At 22.4% G+C, this 21,913-nt stretch overlaps 2 protein-coding genes across 2 annotated transcripts; one reads left to right on the top strand and one right to left on the bottom strand. All coding sequences in view use genetic code 6, as the record gives it.

The window, feature by feature from the left end:
• Positions 1-68: 68 nt before the first annotated feature.
• Positions 69-4,788, bottom strand: TTHERM_00355940 (hypothetical protein; the record flags this gene model as incomplete). Its single annotated transcript, XM_001010491.3, has 4 exons — positions 69-675; positions 735-2,824; positions 2,910-3,577; positions 3,654-4,788. The coding sequence occupies 4 exons, from the start codon at positions 4,786-4,788 to the stop codon at positions 69-71; spliced, it is 4,500 nt and encodes a 1,499-aa protein (XP_001010491.3).
• A 1,562-nt stretch (positions 4,789-6,350) lies between these two features.
• On the top strand, positions 6,351-17,633 carry TTHERM_00355920 (hypothetical protein; the record flags this gene model as incomplete). The annotated part of the gene is made up of 13 exons (XM_001010490.2): positions 6,351-6,443; positions 6,575-6,680; positions 6,775-7,229; positions 7,540-8,681; positions 8,866-9,403; positions 9,469-9,810; positions 9,870-10,322; positions 10,378-10,634; positions 10,686-13,378; positions 13,753-15,782; positions 15,836-15,951; positions 16,069-16,545; positions 16,595-17,633. The coding sequence occupies exons 1-13, from the start codon at positions 6,387-6,389 to the stop codon at positions 17,631-17,633; spliced, it is 9,705 nt and encodes a 3,234-aa protein (XP_001010490.2). The 5' UTR covers positions 6,351-6,386.
• Positions 17,634-21,913: the final 4,280 nt, after the last annotated feature.

Raw genomic sequence — 21,913 nt, 5'->3', positions numbered from 1 at the left:
TAGAATATTTTTATTGAAAGTTAAATTTAAAAGCATCACATCATTTTAACCTTTTTTTAAAAAGTAATTCATTATTAGAATAAAAGATAAAACAAAGGTATCTAATAGTATTCATATAATACTATTTCTTTTTCTTTTTCTTTTTCTTTTTCTTTATCATTTTATATTTATTCTTAGATATTTTTTTATACAAAAATATTTATTAATACTAAGATATTTATATCTTATTATTTTGGATCAAAGTTTAAATCTTTAAATTCTTTTAAAAAGTCATTTTATATTCCTTCTTTTTTTTATTGATCAAATTTATAGCTTTCTAAGTATTCATATAAAGTTTATTTTGAAACAATTTTGAATAAAGTTTATTTTGAAACAATATTAAACTTGATCTGATCACTCGAATTCTCTAAATTTAAAAATTTTTTAAATTCTGATATACTTTTTTCACTTTAAATTAAAAAGAAGTAAGGCTTAAATCCTACAATTTCCCAATTTTTTAATAGGCAAAGGAATTAGGTATGGCTACTTGAAAGTTGGTTCAAGAAATAACTGTTATTTTTGAGTTAAATAACCTTTTTATTTAGTTTTTATTAAGCTTCCTGCAATATTTCAAACCAATTTTCATTGTAGAAATTTTAGAGTTAGCTTATTTCATTTTTTTCAAAGTTTTTAATTCTATTTATAAATTAAAAAATTAAAAAATAACTTAAATATTTTTAACTAATTTATTTTACGAAGTCTTTGAGTCAGATGTAATAATATAGAAGCATTCTTCCTATTAATGCTTAATAATAGTGTATTTATTCATTTTAAAGATTTATAACAAAAATTTCCTCAGTTTAGGAGTGTAATAGAAAAATGTCAATGATTTTTCCTTTTTACTCATTTCTTTTTAGTTTTGTTTAGCTTTTTCAAAAGTGGTTCTCCTAAATTTGAAGAAAATTTCTAAATTTTTCTTAGCTTTATCATAGTCTTTCTTTTCAACAAGTAGTTTTAAATGATATTTTTCACTTTAATTTTTTTTATCTTCACGCTTAAAGTTGTATTTGATGTGAACTTTTTCGTGCATATACTCTTCATTACCAAAGCATGAATTTGAGTCTGATATCAAGGCTTATCTATTAATTTAGATTTTTTCCTTTACTTTTTGAAAGTGAGGATGAGTGACAGATTCAATCCAATATTTATCTTTATAAAAAATAATTTTATACAATCCTTCTTCAAAAATTAGACCTTAAATAGTTTTATTTTTTGTTGATTCTTCTGTAGCATGTAAGATAATATCACTGATATTATAATTATTTATTGATTTAAAAACATTCCTCATTTCTTATATTAATTATTCCAGCTAAGGGTAAAGTTTGAAGAATGAATTAAAGTTTATAGAAATATTCAAAAATTATATTATAACTTCTTCATTCTAAAAGTCTATTCTAACTTCTCTTTCTTTTATTTAATTATTTGTAGTTGGGTTTTAATCTTCTCTAAACATAAAATTATAAATTTTATTTTCTGATTCATTCTAATTTACATCTCTTTATCTTATAAAATCTCTGTAGAAATAATCAATGATTAAACAGTTTGTTTAATCAAACTATAAATGTTAGCTTTTGCCTTCTTTTTCTTTTACATAATACCATTATGCATTTTCAATCGCTTAATTTAAAAATTTTTCTGATTATGCCTTTTCATGATTCTTAAATATCTAAAGTGTATTCTAAATTTCTTCTTCAGCTTTCTAGACGTCATTTTACCTACCTTGCTTAGGTTATTCTTATAGATTTTAAATTGAATTTATTTTTTTGAGAAAATCTCGTTCTTGCTTATCTTCGTCTATTTTAATAAAATATATTTTTACTAGCAAACCTTCTTCTTTTAAGGATTAAACATAACTATTTTCCAAAGTATAAAGCAAACAATAAATTAATTAAGATCTTATTTCTTTGTCATTGACCATAATATGTATATTATTTTAATTTAGAATTGCATTCAAGAAGATATCATTAAAGAATTCTTATCTAATCTAATTAAACTAGTTTTGATTTGCAAAATTATCAAAGTAATCAACTAAATTTTAACCAATTAACACTAAAGAGTTTTCATTAGCTATATCTTAGTTAAATTCTTTTTCCTTTATTTTTATATGAACTTGCTGCTAATCTTTAATTTGAGATAAATTTTATTTCAACTAAATTAAATCTAAAAACTTGTTCTCAATTTAATTTGACTTGGTGGTTTCATTCTTATGTATATAACCCACTAGCCTATCCTTTTTTGAGCAACATATTTCGTCAAGCCTAAGTTTATGATCCTCATATGAGTGATCTAGTATAATTAAATTCTAAGAAGCAGACCCCTTTAGAATATTTTTTGTTTCTATCTCGTAACTTTATAAAGAAATCATTTATATAGATATTTCTCTTTAAAATACCTGAACATTTTCCCTTTATATAATCTGTTAATTTAAACTTTCATTGTATTTATTTATCTAATTTTAAGACAAAATTATCTTGAAATCTTTATTTATCTGGTTGCTCCTCAATCTTTATAGGTCAATTAAGTTATTTTTAAATTCATAAATAATATCTGACAAATAATACTGCAAATAAATTTAACTGTTTTTTAAATTTCTATCTAATAATTCCTCCTCATCCTATTAATCACTTTATTCTTACTCATTAGAACAAAATACTTCTTGCATGAGATAATCACCCTTCTAGGTAAACATTTCTAAGTCATCTTCTGTCAGCTCATAGTTTAATTCGCTAACCTCTTTTTTTATATCTCTTAAGTATTTTTCAATTTTTTATTTTATTTTTTCTTTCTATTTGTTTTAAATATTAACTTAATTTTTTTTAAAATTAACTATTGTAAAATTTAATAAAGCAAAAAATTAATTAATTAATTACTTTCTTCTTTGGACAAATTAAGCAAATTTAATTATAATTTGAATCATCTAAGGCTTCCAAAACGATAGAAAATTTATACTTAGATTGCATTTTAATTATTTTTCTTTATTATTTTTAACTGAAGATGGTGAAGAAAATTTAATGAGCCACAAAATCTTCTTTGACCATTAAACCCTCCCTCGCATCATTAAAACTTTGACTAAATTTATCAAACCTCCTTTGAGTGCATTCAAACTCTATAAAACCGTTGGATTTGCTTTATTTTATATCTAATTTACAAATTTTAGTTAAGAATTCTTCTTAAATGTTTGAAAGACCATCTTAATCAATTTCAATTCTTCTACTTTTTTCTTTAAATATGTCTTCAAATATATCCCTATGTTAATTTTTAAAATTAATATATGAGATCTTAAAATTTTCTTCATCTTAGTTTTTATTCTCTTTGTCTTTTATCGGTACAATTAATTTCGAATAGACATCTAAAGTTATGTCTAACAAAATAATTTAAGTTTTTTCCTCATTTTAAAATTCTTAATTTAATTCAACTATGTCTTGCTTCATTTGTTAAATTTTGCTCCAGGGCATGTTAATTGATTTAATAACAATGCAAGAGTTGTTTTTTAACTGATAGACTAGTTGATCAATTAAATTGGTTCCTTCTATGTCACCTTTTATTCAGTAATTAAGTAAATTTAAATTATAAAATACTTTTAAAATTAGGATAAAAAATAAATTATAAATTACCAAAGATATTTATTAAATCTTCTTGAATCTCAATAAATACATTGTATTTATTGAAAATCATTTAATCAAATTGGAACTCATTTACTAAATATATTATTTTATCTAAAATCTCTATTTCATATTCATCAAACTATCTAAACCTATCACAATTTTCTTCTTCAATTAATTTACCTATTTCCTTTAATGATAATTATTTTTATTATTATTTACCGCCTTCCTCTGCTTAAGAATATATTAGTTCTTTTGTAATGTTTTCTTTATTTTTTTCCTCTTCTACCTCTTCTTTCTATATTCTTTTTCTCATTAATACAATTGCATCATAATCTTCATATTTTTATGAGTCACTTTCTTTATTCGACTAATCATTATTATCTTACTTCTACTCACTATTTCTGATTAGATCATCATGATCTTTATCAATTTCCTTTTACTATTATTACTCTAATTTTTCAATTTATTTACTATCTTAGATAGCCTTTTATTCTTAAAACTTCAGTATTTTAACATAGGCGAACTTTTATTTAAGACTAAGCTACTCTATAAAAGGCTCATATATAGATTAAGGCTTTACAGTCACTATTTCAAATTGATTTACATAATCTTAGATTACTTAATTTATCTTTTCAACATAGTTATTATTTTCGGAGTAAATTTCCAAATAAATAATACCATTATCAAGATCAATATCAGTTATACTTACTTCAAAAAGAATCTTTTCTTAAAGAAAGTAATTAATTTCTTTTTTTACTATGCTATAGGCCTCTTTACTCTCCTTACCTAATTTATCTGCATAAATACATATTATTGATAGAAGATCTTAAGTTAATTACGAATCTTCTATCAGATAAGTCTTGTGTATCAAATACTTCTACTAAATAGATTAACAGTAGTTTTTAAATTTCTTATATATTTTGTGAAAATGTGTGCTTCTTAACAATTAATTATTACCAAAGTGATTCCATTATTTGAAGTTACTTAATTTTGTTTAATTTATTTCATTTAGGTTATTCAATAGTTTTATCTCTATCTTAACGCTTTACTATAGATCAAGATATTCCATAAAATCAAAAAACTCTTCGTTCACTTAAAGATAATACAAGAACTCTCTAAAGCTAAATTCTTAAATCTTTGACATTTACTTCTTTTTTTTAACTTATTTAATTTACTTGATCAAAAAAAGATTTGTTATTTATTTATTTATTAAAAATATTTACTTAATTATGAGATTCTTTAATTTCTTTTGATTAATTTTACATATTAAAACAATTAAATAAAATATATTTAATTTTATTTTTATTTTTAAACATAAATATTTTGTTTTTTCTTCTATTTAAATTCATTTTTAAAATGTTTTTAAAAAAATAAAAAAAGCGCTCGATGTAGGGATCGAACCTACGACCTTGCGGTTAACAGCCGCATGCTCTAACCAGCTGAGCTAATCGAGCTATACAGTTTGTATCTGTTTTAACTGATAATGAAGTCATTCACTTGACAATTAAAATAATTTGTTGTTTATCTATACTCTAATTTTCATCTAATTATTTAAATAAACATTAAAAAATGAAAAAAAAATTAATTACTTAAATATCTAATTTCTAAGCAAGAAGAATATGGCTAAATTGATTTGCTTAAGTTTTAAAAAAAATAAATTTCTTTTTAAAATTATTCTAAATATAAAATGGAAAAATATTTGTTAAAAATAATATTTTATTTTTTAAATAATTTCAAAGCATATATTTAACTCTATAAAGTAAAACTAAATCATCATTTTATATAGCTGATCTTGCATTTTAAATAATTTTTCAATTATGTATTTTCAACAGCTTAATTATTTTCTTTTTAAAAATATTTTAAAAATAAAAAATTTCTATTTCAAAAGAACAATTTTTTCAGAGGTATCCTATTATTAGCAATTTTTAAGTCTGAAATTAAAAATTTAAAAAAAATCTAAATATATTTTCCTTGATGCAACATCATCATTTCTAAACTTTTTTTATTTATTTATTAATGTTATTATTGATATTTAATATTTAAAATCATCCTAATAAGGTAAACAATCAATTGATAAAATTATTTTTTTTGATGGTTTTTGTAATTTAATCCAAGTGATTCAAATAAAATACACTCTCAAATTGATTAATTTAAACAAATAATACAAAAATTTTGTTCGCTTATATCTTATAAAATCAGTAATAATGATTCTCATTACAAATTAATAATTATTAATTTAGAATATTATGATCAAAAATGTTCAAGAATTTTCTAAAAACTTTTAAAATAGATTGTTGAATTTAATTTTGAGATTTTAAATATCTTTTTATGTTAAAGAAACGAATCACTATCATAGAGAAAAGAAATTAGGATAATTTTAATGGAGGTATTTGTACATTTATAATATTTTAAATTCATAAGCTGATGATGAATAATTTTTTAGCAATATCTTTCATTTAAAAGAATAAAGCTATTGTTTTAAGTTATAGATAATCAAATATATTTCAATAGATAAAAAGATAAACAAATAAACAAACAAAATCAGCAATTAGTTTTTTTAATTAATTAAAAGTATATTTGTACTTTAGTGTTAAAAAGTTAAATAACAAGTTTATATAGTTAATAGTTGAGAAAGTTTTAGTTAGTTCAATATGTAAAGCTTAATGAGAATTCTTGATTTATGAATAAAATATTTATTTTATTAATAGTAAAATAGTTTAAGCAAGTAAAACCAAATCAAATATGCTTGAGCAACAAATAAAGAAACTCTTATATGGCTTTTTGCAGGGTATTATTGAGGTATTTATTGATAGTGGATTTTAAAGAAATATCATTCCTCTAAATAAAACAATTTACTTATTGTTTAAATAATTTAATGAGTTAAATGTGTTGGATTAAGCAATTTTAATTTTTATTTGTATAAATCTAAGGATTTTTCTGAGAATGACATAGAGTTGAGCAAATGGAAGGGGACTTTAGAGTTAAAAAATCTAAATATTAAAAAAGATTATCTCACAGATATTGGAGTTAAAATAGGTCAGAAAAGTTATTTATAATTATTTAAAATTATGAATTAAAATTCAAAAGTTGTTCTTTAGTAATCATTTTTATTAAATATTTCTTCAAATAGGGTTTCCTTTAGTTAAAGAGTCTGCTATAATTGAAAAACTTTAACTTTCTATTCCTTGGACGAAAATTAGGAGTGAACCAATTGTAATTAAAATAAAAGGGATAAAAGTTGTATGTAGAACAAGCGGACAATATAATTAAGAATTCTTTGAAAAGAGATTAAGTGCAAAAAAGTATGAGCTTTTATAAAAGCTATTGAAGCAAATAGAGCTAGATATTCTAAAAAGGAAATCTGAAAAGTTTAATATTAAAGAAACGAATTAGAATTTATATGATTAGGATGATGAAGACGATGATGATTCTAAAAAAGAAGGATAATCCTAGTAAAAGGGAGAAAATGAAGCAAATTTTATTAAAAAAAAAATGAACATTTATAAGAATTATATAGGATAAGTAAAGGATATAATTTTATAGAATATTAGAATTGAAGTAGAAGATGTGGTTCTAAAGTTATAAGTATTCCTTTTCTTTTTTATAAGAAAATAATTAATATTTTTTCTAATTTGAAATTTCTCAGTTGATAAAGATAAACTATTAATTAATTTTTGATATAAATGAGTAAATAATATATCTGTTTAGTAGAATGCAGTAGAAATAATTTAATATATCATATATTTTGCCTTATCTTCCTTGCAAAGCATATTAGAATTTTTCAACTAAATTAATAAATAAAGATTGCATTCGAAAACTTCTAAAGTTTGTCTTTTTCAATTTTGAGATCAAGAAATTTATAATTTAATGATTAACATAAATATGTAAATAATAGGATGAAGGAATAGCCACTCAACATAATTTTATTTAGCTTGGAGTAGCTTTTGAGAAGCTTCTTATAAGTCCTGCAAACAGCGATTTTGAACCTGCATTTATAAATCCTGATTAAATTAAAAAAGAATAAAAAAAATACTAAATTTATAAGCTAACAAAATTTGAAGTATTTGCTAATTAAGATTCATTTTTAGATTACTAGAATCTAGATTTCGACAAGCAGTATATACTTCACCCTGTGGATATAGATATTTAAAAGACTAGAAATAATAACAAGGAAGAGCTTCAGACATTACCTTAAAAATCAACTAAAGTTATTATCAGTTAAGTTAGAGTTGAATTATTTGAAAAGTAATTCAAGCATATAAGAAATTTATTAAAATACAAAAATTGGAATTGTGACATGGGATTAAATCTTCATCTTCGTCCTGATTACAATGAACATGTTTTGGGAAATGCAAAGAAATGGCTTGATTATTTATTTAATTCTCTAAAATTTAGAATAGAATTAAAATAAGTAAATAAAATAAAATTGACTCAAGCAAGAAAAGTTGTTACACAAATCAAAGAATATATTTCTGTGTACAAACAAAAGCTTGAATTTGAGCTAGAACAGAAGATGGCAGCTTATAAATTTGCTAATTCAAATCTAAACTATAACGAATTACAAAAATAGCAAAAAGATTTTACTGTTGAACACAAAAAAATAGATATAAATGAAATAGAAAAAGAATTGGAAGAGGTAGAAAGGGATCTCCTTAAATATATGATATAACCAGTTGACATAATTTGTTTTAGAGATTTAGCTAAAAAATAATTTAGAAAGGAACAAAGTTAATAATTTTAAAATCTTCTTAAACTCAAAAAAGAAAATAAGAATAAGCAGCTAGAAAAATAAAAAGCTAAGAACATATTTTAAAAGGCTCTTTAAAAAGAAAAAATAAAGAATGTTTTTAGTTGGTTAACATCTAAAATAAGAAGAAAATCCTCTATTTCTTCCACCAATCGAAATATATTGAGTGAAGAATAAATTTTATAAATTGAGGAGGAAGAAAAAGAATAGCTTCTTTAATAGGAATTCAATTCATTAATAGAATCTTACACTGAAGGGCAGTCATAATCAATATCAAAAGAGCAAATGAAGTATTTTATTTATGATTGATTTTTTTGATAAAATTAAATTTAAAAAATATGAATTAAATTTAAAAAATAATTCATATTTTTTAATTAAGATTGAATTTTATAACAAACAAATGGAAAATCTATCAATCTATCTATCTTTTAATCTAAAATTAAAAATAATTTTTTTATTTTAATTGCCAAAAAGAGGATAAACTTACATTAAAAATAAGATATCAGTTGAATTCAAAGATGATATAAAGATTTCGTTAATGGGTGTTAATACTAGCTCAAAAAGCAATTAGAATACGAATATAAATAATTTAGAGTAAGAAAGGGAAAATTTTGTGAATAGTAATTAGATTCCCAATTTAAAGAATAGTAATTCTGGGAAGTTTTAAAGAAATGAGTCAAAGGAATTTAATTATGAGCTTCTTCACATCAAAATAAAAATATAATAATGCATGAAGATTGCAACTAACATAAACACGATGATAAAATTTGTTATTAGTGAATTTGACTGTCGTCACTCAATTAATTCTAATGAAGACTATAAAAAAACTCTTAGTAATCTCGATAGAGAAAAAAATATTCATAAACCTTCACTCTCTCTTAAGATAATTACATAAAAAAACAAATAAACAAATTAAGTGAGCTATAGATTTTCTTTAAATATTGCAAGTCATAGATTTGTTTTAACAGATGTATTTTTCTCAAGTATCGCTTCTTTTTTTTCAATGAAATAAGTAAACAAATTTAGCACAGCAACAATTACTTAAAAGTATTTTTATATAATATAAAATAAAATTAGAAATCGAGATCATTCTTGGAAGATTTCAATGTTAAAACTAAACAAGTTAAGCAAAAAATAGATTTGTATTTAGCTTAATAAATTAGAAAAATATTTGGTCATAAAATAACTTTTGATAAAGTCGATGTTAAGTGTGGAAAGATGCTGTTTATTTTTCCTGAAAAGTTTTCAGATACACAAAAGCCTTTAATTGAATTTGTGATAAAATCACTCTTTCTATCAAATAAATAGATAGATAAATAAAATTTAAAGAAAATAATATAAAATGATAGAAAAAAATATAAAGATTATAATAGCTTACAAATAATGGACAGCTTTATTCAACAAAACCTTAACAGCAATGTAATTTTTTAACTTCGATTGTTAATTTGTAAATGTATTTTTTTATTTTTATTTAATAGAATAATCCTGATAATACTATTTATAAATCTTTTCTGAAAGAATCTGATTTAATGTACAGCATATAAAATGGATAGCAATCATGTTTTACATACAAAACAGATTAATTTTAAAGTGTTTTAGAAATTAATCCAGCTTTTAACCAAACCAAAGAGGATGATTTTGATGACCTTAAATCTTTAGTTTAAGAAGGTTAATCAGATGGCGAAGACTCAGATCATGACTCATACAAAAATAAAGTTTATATAAATCATCAAGCAATAAATAACAACTTAGAAAGCAAAGAACCTGCTAAAATTTTAACCAAAGAAGAAAAGGAATAAAAAATAATTAGAAAGCTTCTTGAAAATAATTATTTTTAAAACTTGAAGAATTCTTAACTTAACGAGTCAAGAATAGAAAATCTTTAAATCAATTTTATTGTATCAAAAATATCAACGCGTTTTTGTCAAAATGTAAAATAAATTCATTCAAATAAATGTTTTTTCATTAAATAAATTGCAAAAAAAGGGTTTTAATACAAAAAAAGACGAGAAATATAAAATTTTAGAAGACTTTTAAATTGAAACTTGCTTAAAGAGAGACTTTGAGCATCAGTAATTCGAAGATAAAATTGATTTTGATAATATTCTTCCAGTTAAAAGTAAAAGTTAAGAAAATAAATTAAATGAAATACCTGCTACTGTTGCTGCATAAAAGTAAGAAAAAGAAATAAAAAATGAGAAAAATAAATTGCCTAAGAAAAGGCAAACTGTCTCTTTAGATGAGTAAAATTATTTAAAATTAATTAGGATTATTACTTAAGCATTTTATTAAAGTTTTTAAGGTCAAATGATTACAGAGTATTTTGAAAAAGACAAATATATTTCAAAAGTTTAGCTAGCTGTTGAGATGAAAATTAACTTAATTGGAATCAATATTTATTTAGAAACAAATGAATAGATTATCAAGATAATTACTCAATATAATAAAATTTTTACTAAAAAGGAAAATATTCATAATGAGCTATCAAATTTTGTCTATTAACAAAATTAATATTTTAACTAAGATAAAATTATTGATGAAGAAAATCATTTTGAGAATAATTCCAATTTAAGCGAATAGAATTTTAAGAGTGTTCTTGGCTCTCCTTTGGATTTATTGCAGCATCAAGAAAATTAACAATAAGTTTAAAATAACAGACTCAACACTACATATTAAACTCTTAGGGATGAAGAGTTTTTTGACGCTGTTGAAGATTTCTCTCAGTTTTTTAAATAGCATTCATAAATATTTTAACATCCTCCTCTTAGTAATATAGAAAAATCTCACTTAAATGGAAATTATTTTTACGAAGGCTAAAATATTAAGCAAGATAGAGGATATTTAAATACAAACCATATTAAATACAACAGTGAAGAAATGAAAAAGAGAATGGAGATTATACGTTTAGCACGTAACTAGAGTTATATAGGTTAATTGCATTCATAATATTTAAGATAAAAAATGATAAAAAAATCTTCAAGCAGGTTCTTCTAGAGTGAATAAATTGGTGAAGGATATGATGAGGAAGAAACAAATAAAAATAAAATAAGTAATAATTAATAAATCAAAGACATGCATTAGGGTTAATAAAGTGTAGATGAAGATATTGATGCTGAGTAATTTGAGTAATAGCTTAGTTTAAGAGATTTGATCACTTTAGATTTCACATTTAATTTAGATGAATTCAGAATTTATGTTTTATCATCAAAGAAATAACATAGAAAGAATAAAAATCAAGACCAAGCACAAACATTAGAGGTAGGTGATATTTAAGTATAACTACCCAAGAAAACATCTGCTTTGATAGTTACAAATGCTAGTATTAATATTACCTTCATGCCTAGTTTTAGTGGAAACAACTAAAATTTTAATAGTAAGAGCGACTTTACTAATTCAATGATTAGTCTAGAAGAGCAACAGAAAATGGAAAATCAATCAATAAAACTTGATTCGTAGTAAAATATTTAGTAATAAATACTTTTAACTTAAAATAAAAACAATCTGGTTAAAAGTGAAAATTGCTTAGAAAAACTGTCTAGAAAAAAGAGCTTAGATTTTATTTTAGATTAAACTACAAATCATGTGATCAAAACACAAGTTGAAATTGACTAAGTGTACATAACAATATATAAAATAGACAAGATTTTATAATTATTTAATAATTAAAATGAAAATTAAGCTCTAAACAAAGCTAAAAATTCAGAAAAAACAGATAAGCAGCCATAATAATAAATTGATTGTGGTAAATCAGCAGAGTAAAAAGATCAAAAGATTTTAAGCAATTTAAAAACTATTTTGCTAATTAAGGACAGCGAAATAAATATAAATTTTATGTTAAAGAAAGGTAGTCTTAAGTTTTAAGACAGTAGAAAGCAGATTAAGGAATTTAAGGAATTTGTCGAGTTGTCTGTTGATGATGTCAAACTTGAAACTGATGAGAATGTCCCTATAAAATTTGATTTTTCAGAGCTAAGATATATCGAATAACTTGAAAGTATCATGAATTATGTTTAATATAAAATCTAGCTAGGCTGGAGCTTTAATGCATCATATACCAACATGTATAATAAACAAACAGAGCCTTTTGTAGAAGACATGAAAATTAACTTGGAACTCATTTAGTAAAATTACAAAAAAGAAATTATTTATGAGTGTTAAAACGATATCCTAGTAAACTTTCATCCTGCTCTTATTGACAATATCTTCATATTGTAGCAATCATTTTTGAAAGTGAGTAAAAACAAAAATAAAGAAAAGGGATAAAACTAAAAGAAAGCAGATAACTAATAAAATGATTACTAATATGAGATATCTAATTAAACTGGCATAGCTTTCAGGATAGAATTCCCGAGAGGCACAAAATTAAAAAGTAGATAATTGGGTAGCTTAAACCAAAATTATTATGAGTTTTAAGCAATATAAATAGAAGTTAAGCCAGATGTTTAATATCTTATTCAATTTTTAAATGATCCAAAATATAAAAATTAAAAAATATAATATAGCAGTCATGATATTAAAGTTATTATTAATAACTAAACTACAATTATAGATTTATTATAAAGTAGTAGAGATACTTATATTAAACTTAATGGAGATTCTAGTATTGTCTGTCAGCCCATCACATATAATGATAGAAAAATAGTTTTTAGATCTAACATTAAGCTTACCAATCTAACTCACTTTAACTTTAATTTTTCATTTTCTCATAAGGAAGAATCATTTTTATAAAAAGAATCTATTGATTAACAAAGTAATTAAATTAATAATAAAGAAAATAATGTTCAAATTTAAGTCAAAAAACTAAGTGAACAATATATTCCTCTACAACTCTTTTAGTTGAAATACCTTCATGTCAAAGACCAAGATAGAGATAGTAAAAGCTAATAAACACATACACACTTTTTCAAGGATAATATTTTTAATTATATTCCAATTATGGTTTCAATGGTGATGCCTTCTGATCCTATAAATAGCAGTCAATCTATTAGTAAAATATTAAAATTTATTTAATTATTAATTATTGAACTTTTTAAATACATTTAAAAGCAAACACCAACATCTCTTTATTATGAAATTTTTATAAATTAAAAAATTTTATCAAAATTTTAATTTTAATTTTTGAATATTAATTAATGCCATTCTTGATTTAGGGAATACTTTTCAATCTATATTTATTTAAAATAATTTAAATTTATAAATTAATGAACTTAATTAGAATTTTTAATGATATAAAAATCAATGTTTTAGATATTTTTACTGTATTAAAACGTTACTTGAGCATATAAATTTAAAATTTTTTAAATATGAATGAAATAAACTAAATTCTTTCTTTTAATTAATAATTTTATTTGTGTAATAAAGACGAAGAAAAATAGTAAAATGAAGCTGCACGCCAATCTTATATAATTATTAGAAGGTTAAGAAATGAAAGCAATAATATGCATACTTAAAAAGCTGTAGCAAATGGTTTTCAAAATGTTTAATTACTTTCTACTGAATCAAGAGAAATATAAATTGTTATTTAGTATCCTATTCTTTTACATAATGTGAATCCTTTACCTTTGGATATTTCATTCTTATATCCTAACGAATATGAAAACTATATAAATAATAGAGGACCTTAGATTCTTTTTTACAAAAATCTTATGAAAATAATCAAAGATGATAAATAATAGTAAATTTAAGATGAAAGCGATCATGAAGAAGATCATGATGATGATGATGAAGATGCTCTTTGGAAAAAATTAAATTATAACAAATATAAAATGAGTCTAGATAGTGGATAAAGTACATATTTATCTTCTTTTAATATCTTTTTAATGTGTAAAGTCAGTGTTGAACTATAAAGTTATCATTAGTTTAAACCGTTAGAGATATTTGATTACAAAACTATTAAAACTTACTGGGACTTTTTAATGTCTTCATAGATATACATGGAGTAACAGTATAATAAAATTAATGGGGAAAAATTAGATTATTCTAATGAGCCATTAAATTAAAAAACAAATTTTAATAGAAATAGTCCAAATTACTCTATCTTAGAAAATTCAGAATTCGATTAAGAATAGCAATAAAATTTCTTAAAGTCAAGCACAGCATCTTAATTTGTCAATTAATAATAATAATAATAAAACGAAAACTTTTCTTAACAAACACCCAACTAGCTTCAAAATAATCCATTTTTAGAACCAATAATTAAATAAAAAACTCTTCAGCTTCTTAACAAAGAAGGAAAATAAATGAATTTAGTATTTGACATTAAATATTCATATGAAGGAATGCTAGAAATTACTTTAAAGTCACAATATTGGTTCCTTAACGAAACTGAATTCGCTTTAAACTTGCAAATCAAAGAAAACAGGTATTTATATCCAATAATTTCTTTGCCTAGTAAAAAAGTTGAAAAAACAACCTAATTTAAAGTTCCGAATAGCTACAATTCGAATATTAATTATATTTAAGGATCTTAGTCTGTTTAACAGACATCAACTAACTTCAACTCTTCTTAATAATTATTCCAGAGTAGCAATAAAGAAAGAAAAGACTAAGTTGGAGGATTTTAGTAAGAAAACATTTAAAGTTCTCACAAGAAATCTCCTAAATAAAATAATAACTTCCTTTCTACAGAAAAGCTAAAAGACAAAAAAAATTCCTTAGTAGGTCATGAACATATCAATATTAGATAATTTGATGACGGAAACACCTAACTTGATCCAGAGAAATAATAAAATGCAGACAATTAAAATGAGGAAACAGATATTAACTCAATAAAAAGTTCATATTTTGGTATAAATTCAGATAACTTTTCTATTGCACAGATAGAGCAGCTTTTTAAAACATAATCTCAAAATATTCAAATATTTACTGGTAATTTTTCTTCAGAAAAGCAATTCAGATTTGAAATCCCATAAGACGAGATATAATCTTTGTTATAGGTCTAGCCATACAAAGATAAGAACAACGAAGAAAACACTAATCATGATCATGGCTTCACTACAAATTTCATGTAATTACAATAAAAGAATGAAAATCTCAGCTTTAGGCATTTGAAATACCTTTCTGTGATGGCCAATTAAGTTTCTCTCCCAGAAAAATATTAAGGGATTAAGTTTTTTATATTAACTCCGATAATTATTATCAAGAATTCAAGCAATCATTTTCTTTCTGTAAACCAGTTCATTTCTTCTTAGCAGTCAATTGAAAGTTCTCTCTCTCCTCATTAGACTAGATAGCTTATATATGATTAAATTCACTATCCTTTCATTCAGCTCAAACCAGCTCACAATTTTAGTCTATGGTCATAGAAATTCCCAATCAACAAGCCATCTTAATTTATAATAAAGATCAATCATATTAATAAATCCAACTCATTTATACTACTCAGAATCACTGTAAAATTAAGCAATTTCCTGAATAAATAATTACCTTCCTTATATATTAAAAGATTTCTAAAGAATCCAGTCTAAATTTGATCACAATAGAAGATACAAATGAATATCCTCCATTTAAGATAGTAAATTTGACAAACGAAGAATTGGCAGTAAGCTAAAAAAATTTCCAGTAATATCTAACTTTTTTTTTTTAAGATTAACTTTTTATTTAGGATGAAAAATATGATGGAAAAATTAATAAAATGGATATTATTTTTTGTAACAATTTTATTAAATAAATTAACAGAAGCCAAAGCTTATTTGTGAAGATGCAACAAGATCCGAGAGAAATATAGAATAACATGAATTATGATGAAAAGCTGATAGATCATTTCTTAAAAGATTTTAGTCCATTTGGCTGGGATGATCCATTTGGAGAAGAAACTATTATGATCAGCACAATGGATTCTTTACTGTGCAATTTAACTAAAAAAGATTTTTAAGAAAAGAATTACACAAAAGTGGTGAGATTGATAGAAGATGATATTGTTATTAAGGTATTTTAGGATAAGCAATATCCAAAGACTAAAGTCATTATGATATTGTACGAAAAGAATCAAAAACTCTTTGATGAATACAAATTTGAAGAAAATATTTATTAGAATCTAACTTTTCGTCTCAATCTCAACAAAATTGGCATTTCTATTGTTGACAGTCATCCAAGGGAAATAATTTACTTTTAAATGGAATAAGTATAAATAAGTCTTAAATAGTTGAATAAAAGGTAATTTAAAATATTTCACAAAATGTATTAATTATTTTTTTAAACTTAGATTTGAAGTCTTGATTGAAGTTCAAGATATCTAAGGTGATTATCAAGCTGCAAAGCCTCTACCAACTCCATTCCTTGTCACCAAAAAGATTTAACATAAAGATAGGTCAGAGAAATTAAAAAAAATTAAGAATACAGAGAACGAAGAAGCCTAAAAATAAAATAAAATTGATGTTTAGAAATAGAAGGAAGCTAACTTCTTTTAGAAAATATATTCAAAAATATCTAGTTTATGGAGTAAACAAACTCTAAGTGTTCCTTTAAATTAATAATAAGATCTAATTAAATAAGATCATAAAATTTACAACAAAGAAACTTTAAAAACAGAATAATGTTAGAAAGAATTGATTTTAGATGATAAATCCATTTTAAATTAATAATAAGGTCTAATTAAATAAGATCATAAAATTCACAACTTAGAAACTTTAATAACAGAATAATGTTAGAAAGAATTGATTGTAGATGATAAATCAATTTCATCTCATATAGAAGGAAAAATACCAAACGCATCTATAAATTTAGGATGTATTATTTATTAAAAATTTACCATTTTACATAATTAAATAAAAAAATAAAAAGAAATGACACCTAATAGAGATACTTAGAATTTATCAGCTTAATTAATTAATCCAAAATTGCACCTTGATTTATAAAATTTGAGAAATCAATAACAAAGAGAAATGACGGAGGAAGATAGAACGGTTACATCTCAAATGACAGGCACTGTAACTCCAGCTACTTTAACCTAGAGAAGTAAAGCTATTTCATAATATACAAGCACTACTACACTAAAATATCAGCAAGCAAATAAAAATTCGAAATATAAAAGCTTTTTTAAGCTAAATTACATTTAGCAATATTATGAAAGCACTAAAATAAATCACGTTGAAAAATTCAAAATAGAAGTACAGCCCATAGAAACAAATATCGATGGAGGTCTAATCCATAGATTGATTTAATTCATTGATGAAATAAAAACTCTCTTGCAGGTATTTTTCAAATATTTCATTACAATTTGCTTATTTAATATAATGTTATGATTAAAAACTAGAAACATCCTAAGATATAACAAAGCTAATATGAATAGTAGCAGCAATAGCACTTATCAGAAGAATAGGATCCTCGAATTTTGAAAAAGGTATTCTTGGCTCTACCTTTATAGAAAAAAGAAATACAAAAGCTGAAGAAGTCAGAGAAAATTTTCTAATTTATGATTGAAAAATTTGATATTTTACCAATTTCTGTTGACTTGAAATTCAGTAACTTGCACACAAGCTAACTAAACTCAGATTCATCAAGCAAGTACTTCATAATGATTTTGCTAAATTTGATAGGCTCAAATAAGTTTTACTTTGACAGATTCAACGATGAAAATCATCTTTACACCATTCAAAATTTGACGAAGAAAATATTCAACCATTATTACAGCTCGATTGAGAATTAAATTTTTAATATTATTGTTAATGCTAATCTGATAGGAAATCCTGGTTAACTTTTCAAAGAGATAGGATTTGCTTTTGTTGATCTCATGAACAATGTATTTGATGAGGTAAATATACATTATTTATTATACAATTCTATTTTACTTCACTTGCTTACATTTTTTTAAAGTTTGTTATTTATTTTTAAATATTTATTTAACCTTTATCAAATTAACCAGGTACATAGAAGTGAAGAAGTTAACCTCACAGAGAAGTTTTATTAAAGTACCTTTAAAAGTGGGTATACATTTACTAAAAGGGTAGCTTAAGCATTTAAAAGCAGTGCCTAAGTGATAAGTAAAAGTATCATCTCAGAGCTATTTGATCATGTTGATTAAAATTAAATTTCTAAAAATATATTGGCTCAAATGTAGTAAAATAAGCACTCAGGGTAAGATAAAACTAAAGAAAAATATTTCTCCGATATCAATTAACTTAAGAGTTTCAAAGGAAATTTCGTTAATTTATTCCACACTGCCTTCCTTTTCCCACTCTCCACTCCTTACTCCTTAAACAGTGTAATGGTTAAAAAATTATAGAAACTTGACTAGAAAAAAATAAAATCCCTCCAATCTATCTTAAAAGTGAAAAGATATCCAAGGGCTGTGAAAAAAATAGAAAATACTTATTGCCTAGAAAAGTATGAACCTAAAAGGTCATTGGGAAAGGTATAATTATAATCATTATTTCGCAAATTATAAATAAATTTATATTCAGTTAATTTATTTATTTTTCTTTGTTTTTTTATAATAGCTGTTTTTTGAAGCATTTAATTTAATGGAGTTTGGAGATTTCGAAGACACTATTACAGAGCAATACGAGCTTATGCATAACAAAATTTGGTATGTCACAAAAGAGAGGTAAATAAATAATATAATTTTTATGCTCTAAATAGAATTTTCTTGTATTTGTAGGTATCTTTGGACTTTAGCTTTATTTTTTAAGTTTTTTGAAAATAAAAAGTTTTTAAATAAATCAAAAAAATAAACTAAAGATTTTTAATAAATTATTTAGAAATACTTTGAGAAAATAAATTTGAAATAAAAAATATTTGATTAAAACATTTACAATTTATAAATATTTAAGTTTAATTAAAGAAAAACTATTTAAACCCCTTAAAAAAACATTCTTCTAAAAATTTTACATATTATTTTTTATTATGATATGAAAGAAAATCATTTAAATTTCACGAATAAAAATTGATTTAGATTTTATTTTTAAAATAATCAACCTCAATTTTTTAACATTAAAAGAACAAATTTTATTAAGAACTATGTTATGATAAAATTGATTTTTTTTTCATTAAATACAAACTCATCAACATTAAAAATATTTTAACCAAGTTATTAGAATAAATAGTTCATCTTTTTATGACTTTGCAACTTTAAATTCTTATAAATTCTTGTATTTTTTCGTGATACTTCTAAATTATAATTTAAAATAATCACAAACAGTTTAAGCCAATAAACATAATTTTAAAATCAATTAATTCAACTTTGTCTCATCAAATCAAATCTGATAAAATAGTAAAAACTGATAAAATCTATTTATTTAATTTAGACAGAAAACGATACTAGTAAATAATTTTTATAACAAAATTGAAAAATTTATTTTCTAAATTTTTAGAAATATATTTAAAATGATAAATTCTTATTTCTTAAAAATTAAAATCTATTTGCTTGATTGAAAAAAAAATACTAGTCTACAATTTCACTTTTCAAAATAAAAAATGTTTGCTTAAATAATCAATCTAATTTTAAGTAAATTCATTCAATATTTTTTACTTTAAACATACAAAGTATTATAAGCACAAGCTAAAAAATTTAAAATTATTGCAAGAATTAATTTTTATTTCAAGCGAAATTAGAGAGTGGTATTGAATTATGTTATACTACCTAAAAAATATTACTTCCACATAATTCCAGTAAGTTTTTTAGGTTTATTCTTTTTAGATAAGAAGCAACCCCCTAATTTAAAAACTGATATAATAATAAATCTATCTTATATAACTAAGTATTATTTTAAGTAAAACCAGTATTACAAATAATATAGAAATTTCTTGAAAGTAAATTTTAATATGAATACACAAATTATTTGTTATTAATTTAATTTAATGAATTAAAAATTTTAACTATTCCTAATGATCTCTTTTTATTTTTGTATAAAAATTGTTTATATAAAAATAAATATTCAAAGTTCTAATTTCAATTAAAAAATACTGAAATATTTATATTTTATAGATATTTAATTAGGGAATTAAATAACTTTGATTACAACTTTCAAAAAAAAAAAACTTAGAATAATTCTAGATTTATCAAGTTTTTCTTTCAATAATAACTAAAATGTTTGTCTACAATAGAAATTAATGACATAGTTTAAATTTAAAAATAATTTAAATGAGTAAACTAACTTCATGAAGCTATTGTTTACAGATAAATGAACTAAATATTTTTTATTAAAAATACAATTTACAATAAAATAATTATTAATTTTTACATAAAAATGAAATAAAATATTTGATTTTCTAAATACTTACAAAAAAAATACTTTATGACTGCAATATTTATTTATTTATTAATTTATTATTGTTTTTTATTTGATTATTAGATTTATTATAATTGATGAAGAATAACTGCGTATTATATTGAATGTAGCAAAGTAAGATGTTTCTTACATTGGAGTTAATGAAAGATACTTAAAATTTAAGTATTGTGTAGATACCTAAGAAGATCAGGTAAAATTTTTTTTTTACTCATTTGATAATTAAATTGTTTAACTTGCCTTATTATTTATTATAGAAGCACTAGACTATCAGTATGAAAGTACTAAATCTACATTCTGATAGCTTTGAAATTAAATTTAATGAAAAATAAATCAAACATATAAATGAATCTTACAATTCAGCCTTCGAGTACAAGAACTATTTCAACCCCTTCAAAAATTTGAATGAAGCGAAAAATTCATCTTAAACAAAAAGTTATTCAGCCTCTCATTCTAATTAAAATCAATGATAATACTTCATTCAAAAGAAAGAATAAAATATTCTATTTTAACGTTAATATAATAATTACTGCAAAATGCAAATATTTGTTATTATATTTTATTTATTAAGAAGTATTTTTGCATATTTTTGAATTAAGAACACCTCATATTAAAAATATTTTTAGGTCTTAAGGGTATTTTTATAAAATAACACTTGAAAAAATAAAAAAAAATAAAAAAAACAAATTATTTCTCATAAAATCTAGTTATTGTTGGCTCTATATTAAATGCAAATGTTAGAATTTATTTATTCATTAACTGAGGAAGAATTAATAATTAATTAATTTAAATTGATAAATTCAAGCATATATCAAAAACTATTAAAATTTTTAAATTAAAATGTAGGTAGAACAAATTATCTCTCTTTGTTATTCACTATATTTTATTTATGTTATTGTTAAATAAAAATGTTTTTTTTAAGCAAAAATAGCTATTAGCTGACCATTAAATATTCTTAGAAGCTAATTTTAATTAATTTTTGCTTTTCTTACTTAAAATCAATGTAAATTACATTTTTACTAATTTTTTGAAGCAAATAACTGGCAAATTTTTATAGTCTTACATATCTTTACTTTATTTTAAACTTTAGATTGCAATTTTTTAATTTGTAAGTAAAAATTTTCATTACAAAATCTATCTTAATAAAGATATGTTCTAAATGGAACGATCTTTTTAAGTAAAAATGAATATAGCTTCTCTTAAAAGCAAGATATTTTTAACAAAAATACTTTTACATTAATCTTAAAACAATTTAAAAAGGATAGTTTTTTTAGGTTTTAAAATTAAATATAACTAAG

Source organism: Tetrahymena thermophila, assembly GCF_000189635.1.
Source record: "Tetrahymena thermophila SB210 genomic scaffold scf_8254697, whole genome shotgun sequence".
Taxonomy (NCBI): Eukaryota; Ciliophora; class Oligohymenophorea; order Hymenostomatida; family Tetrahymenidae; genus Tetrahymena; species Tetrahymena thermophila.
This window is presented reverse-complemented; position numbering and strand designations above follow the sequence as displayed.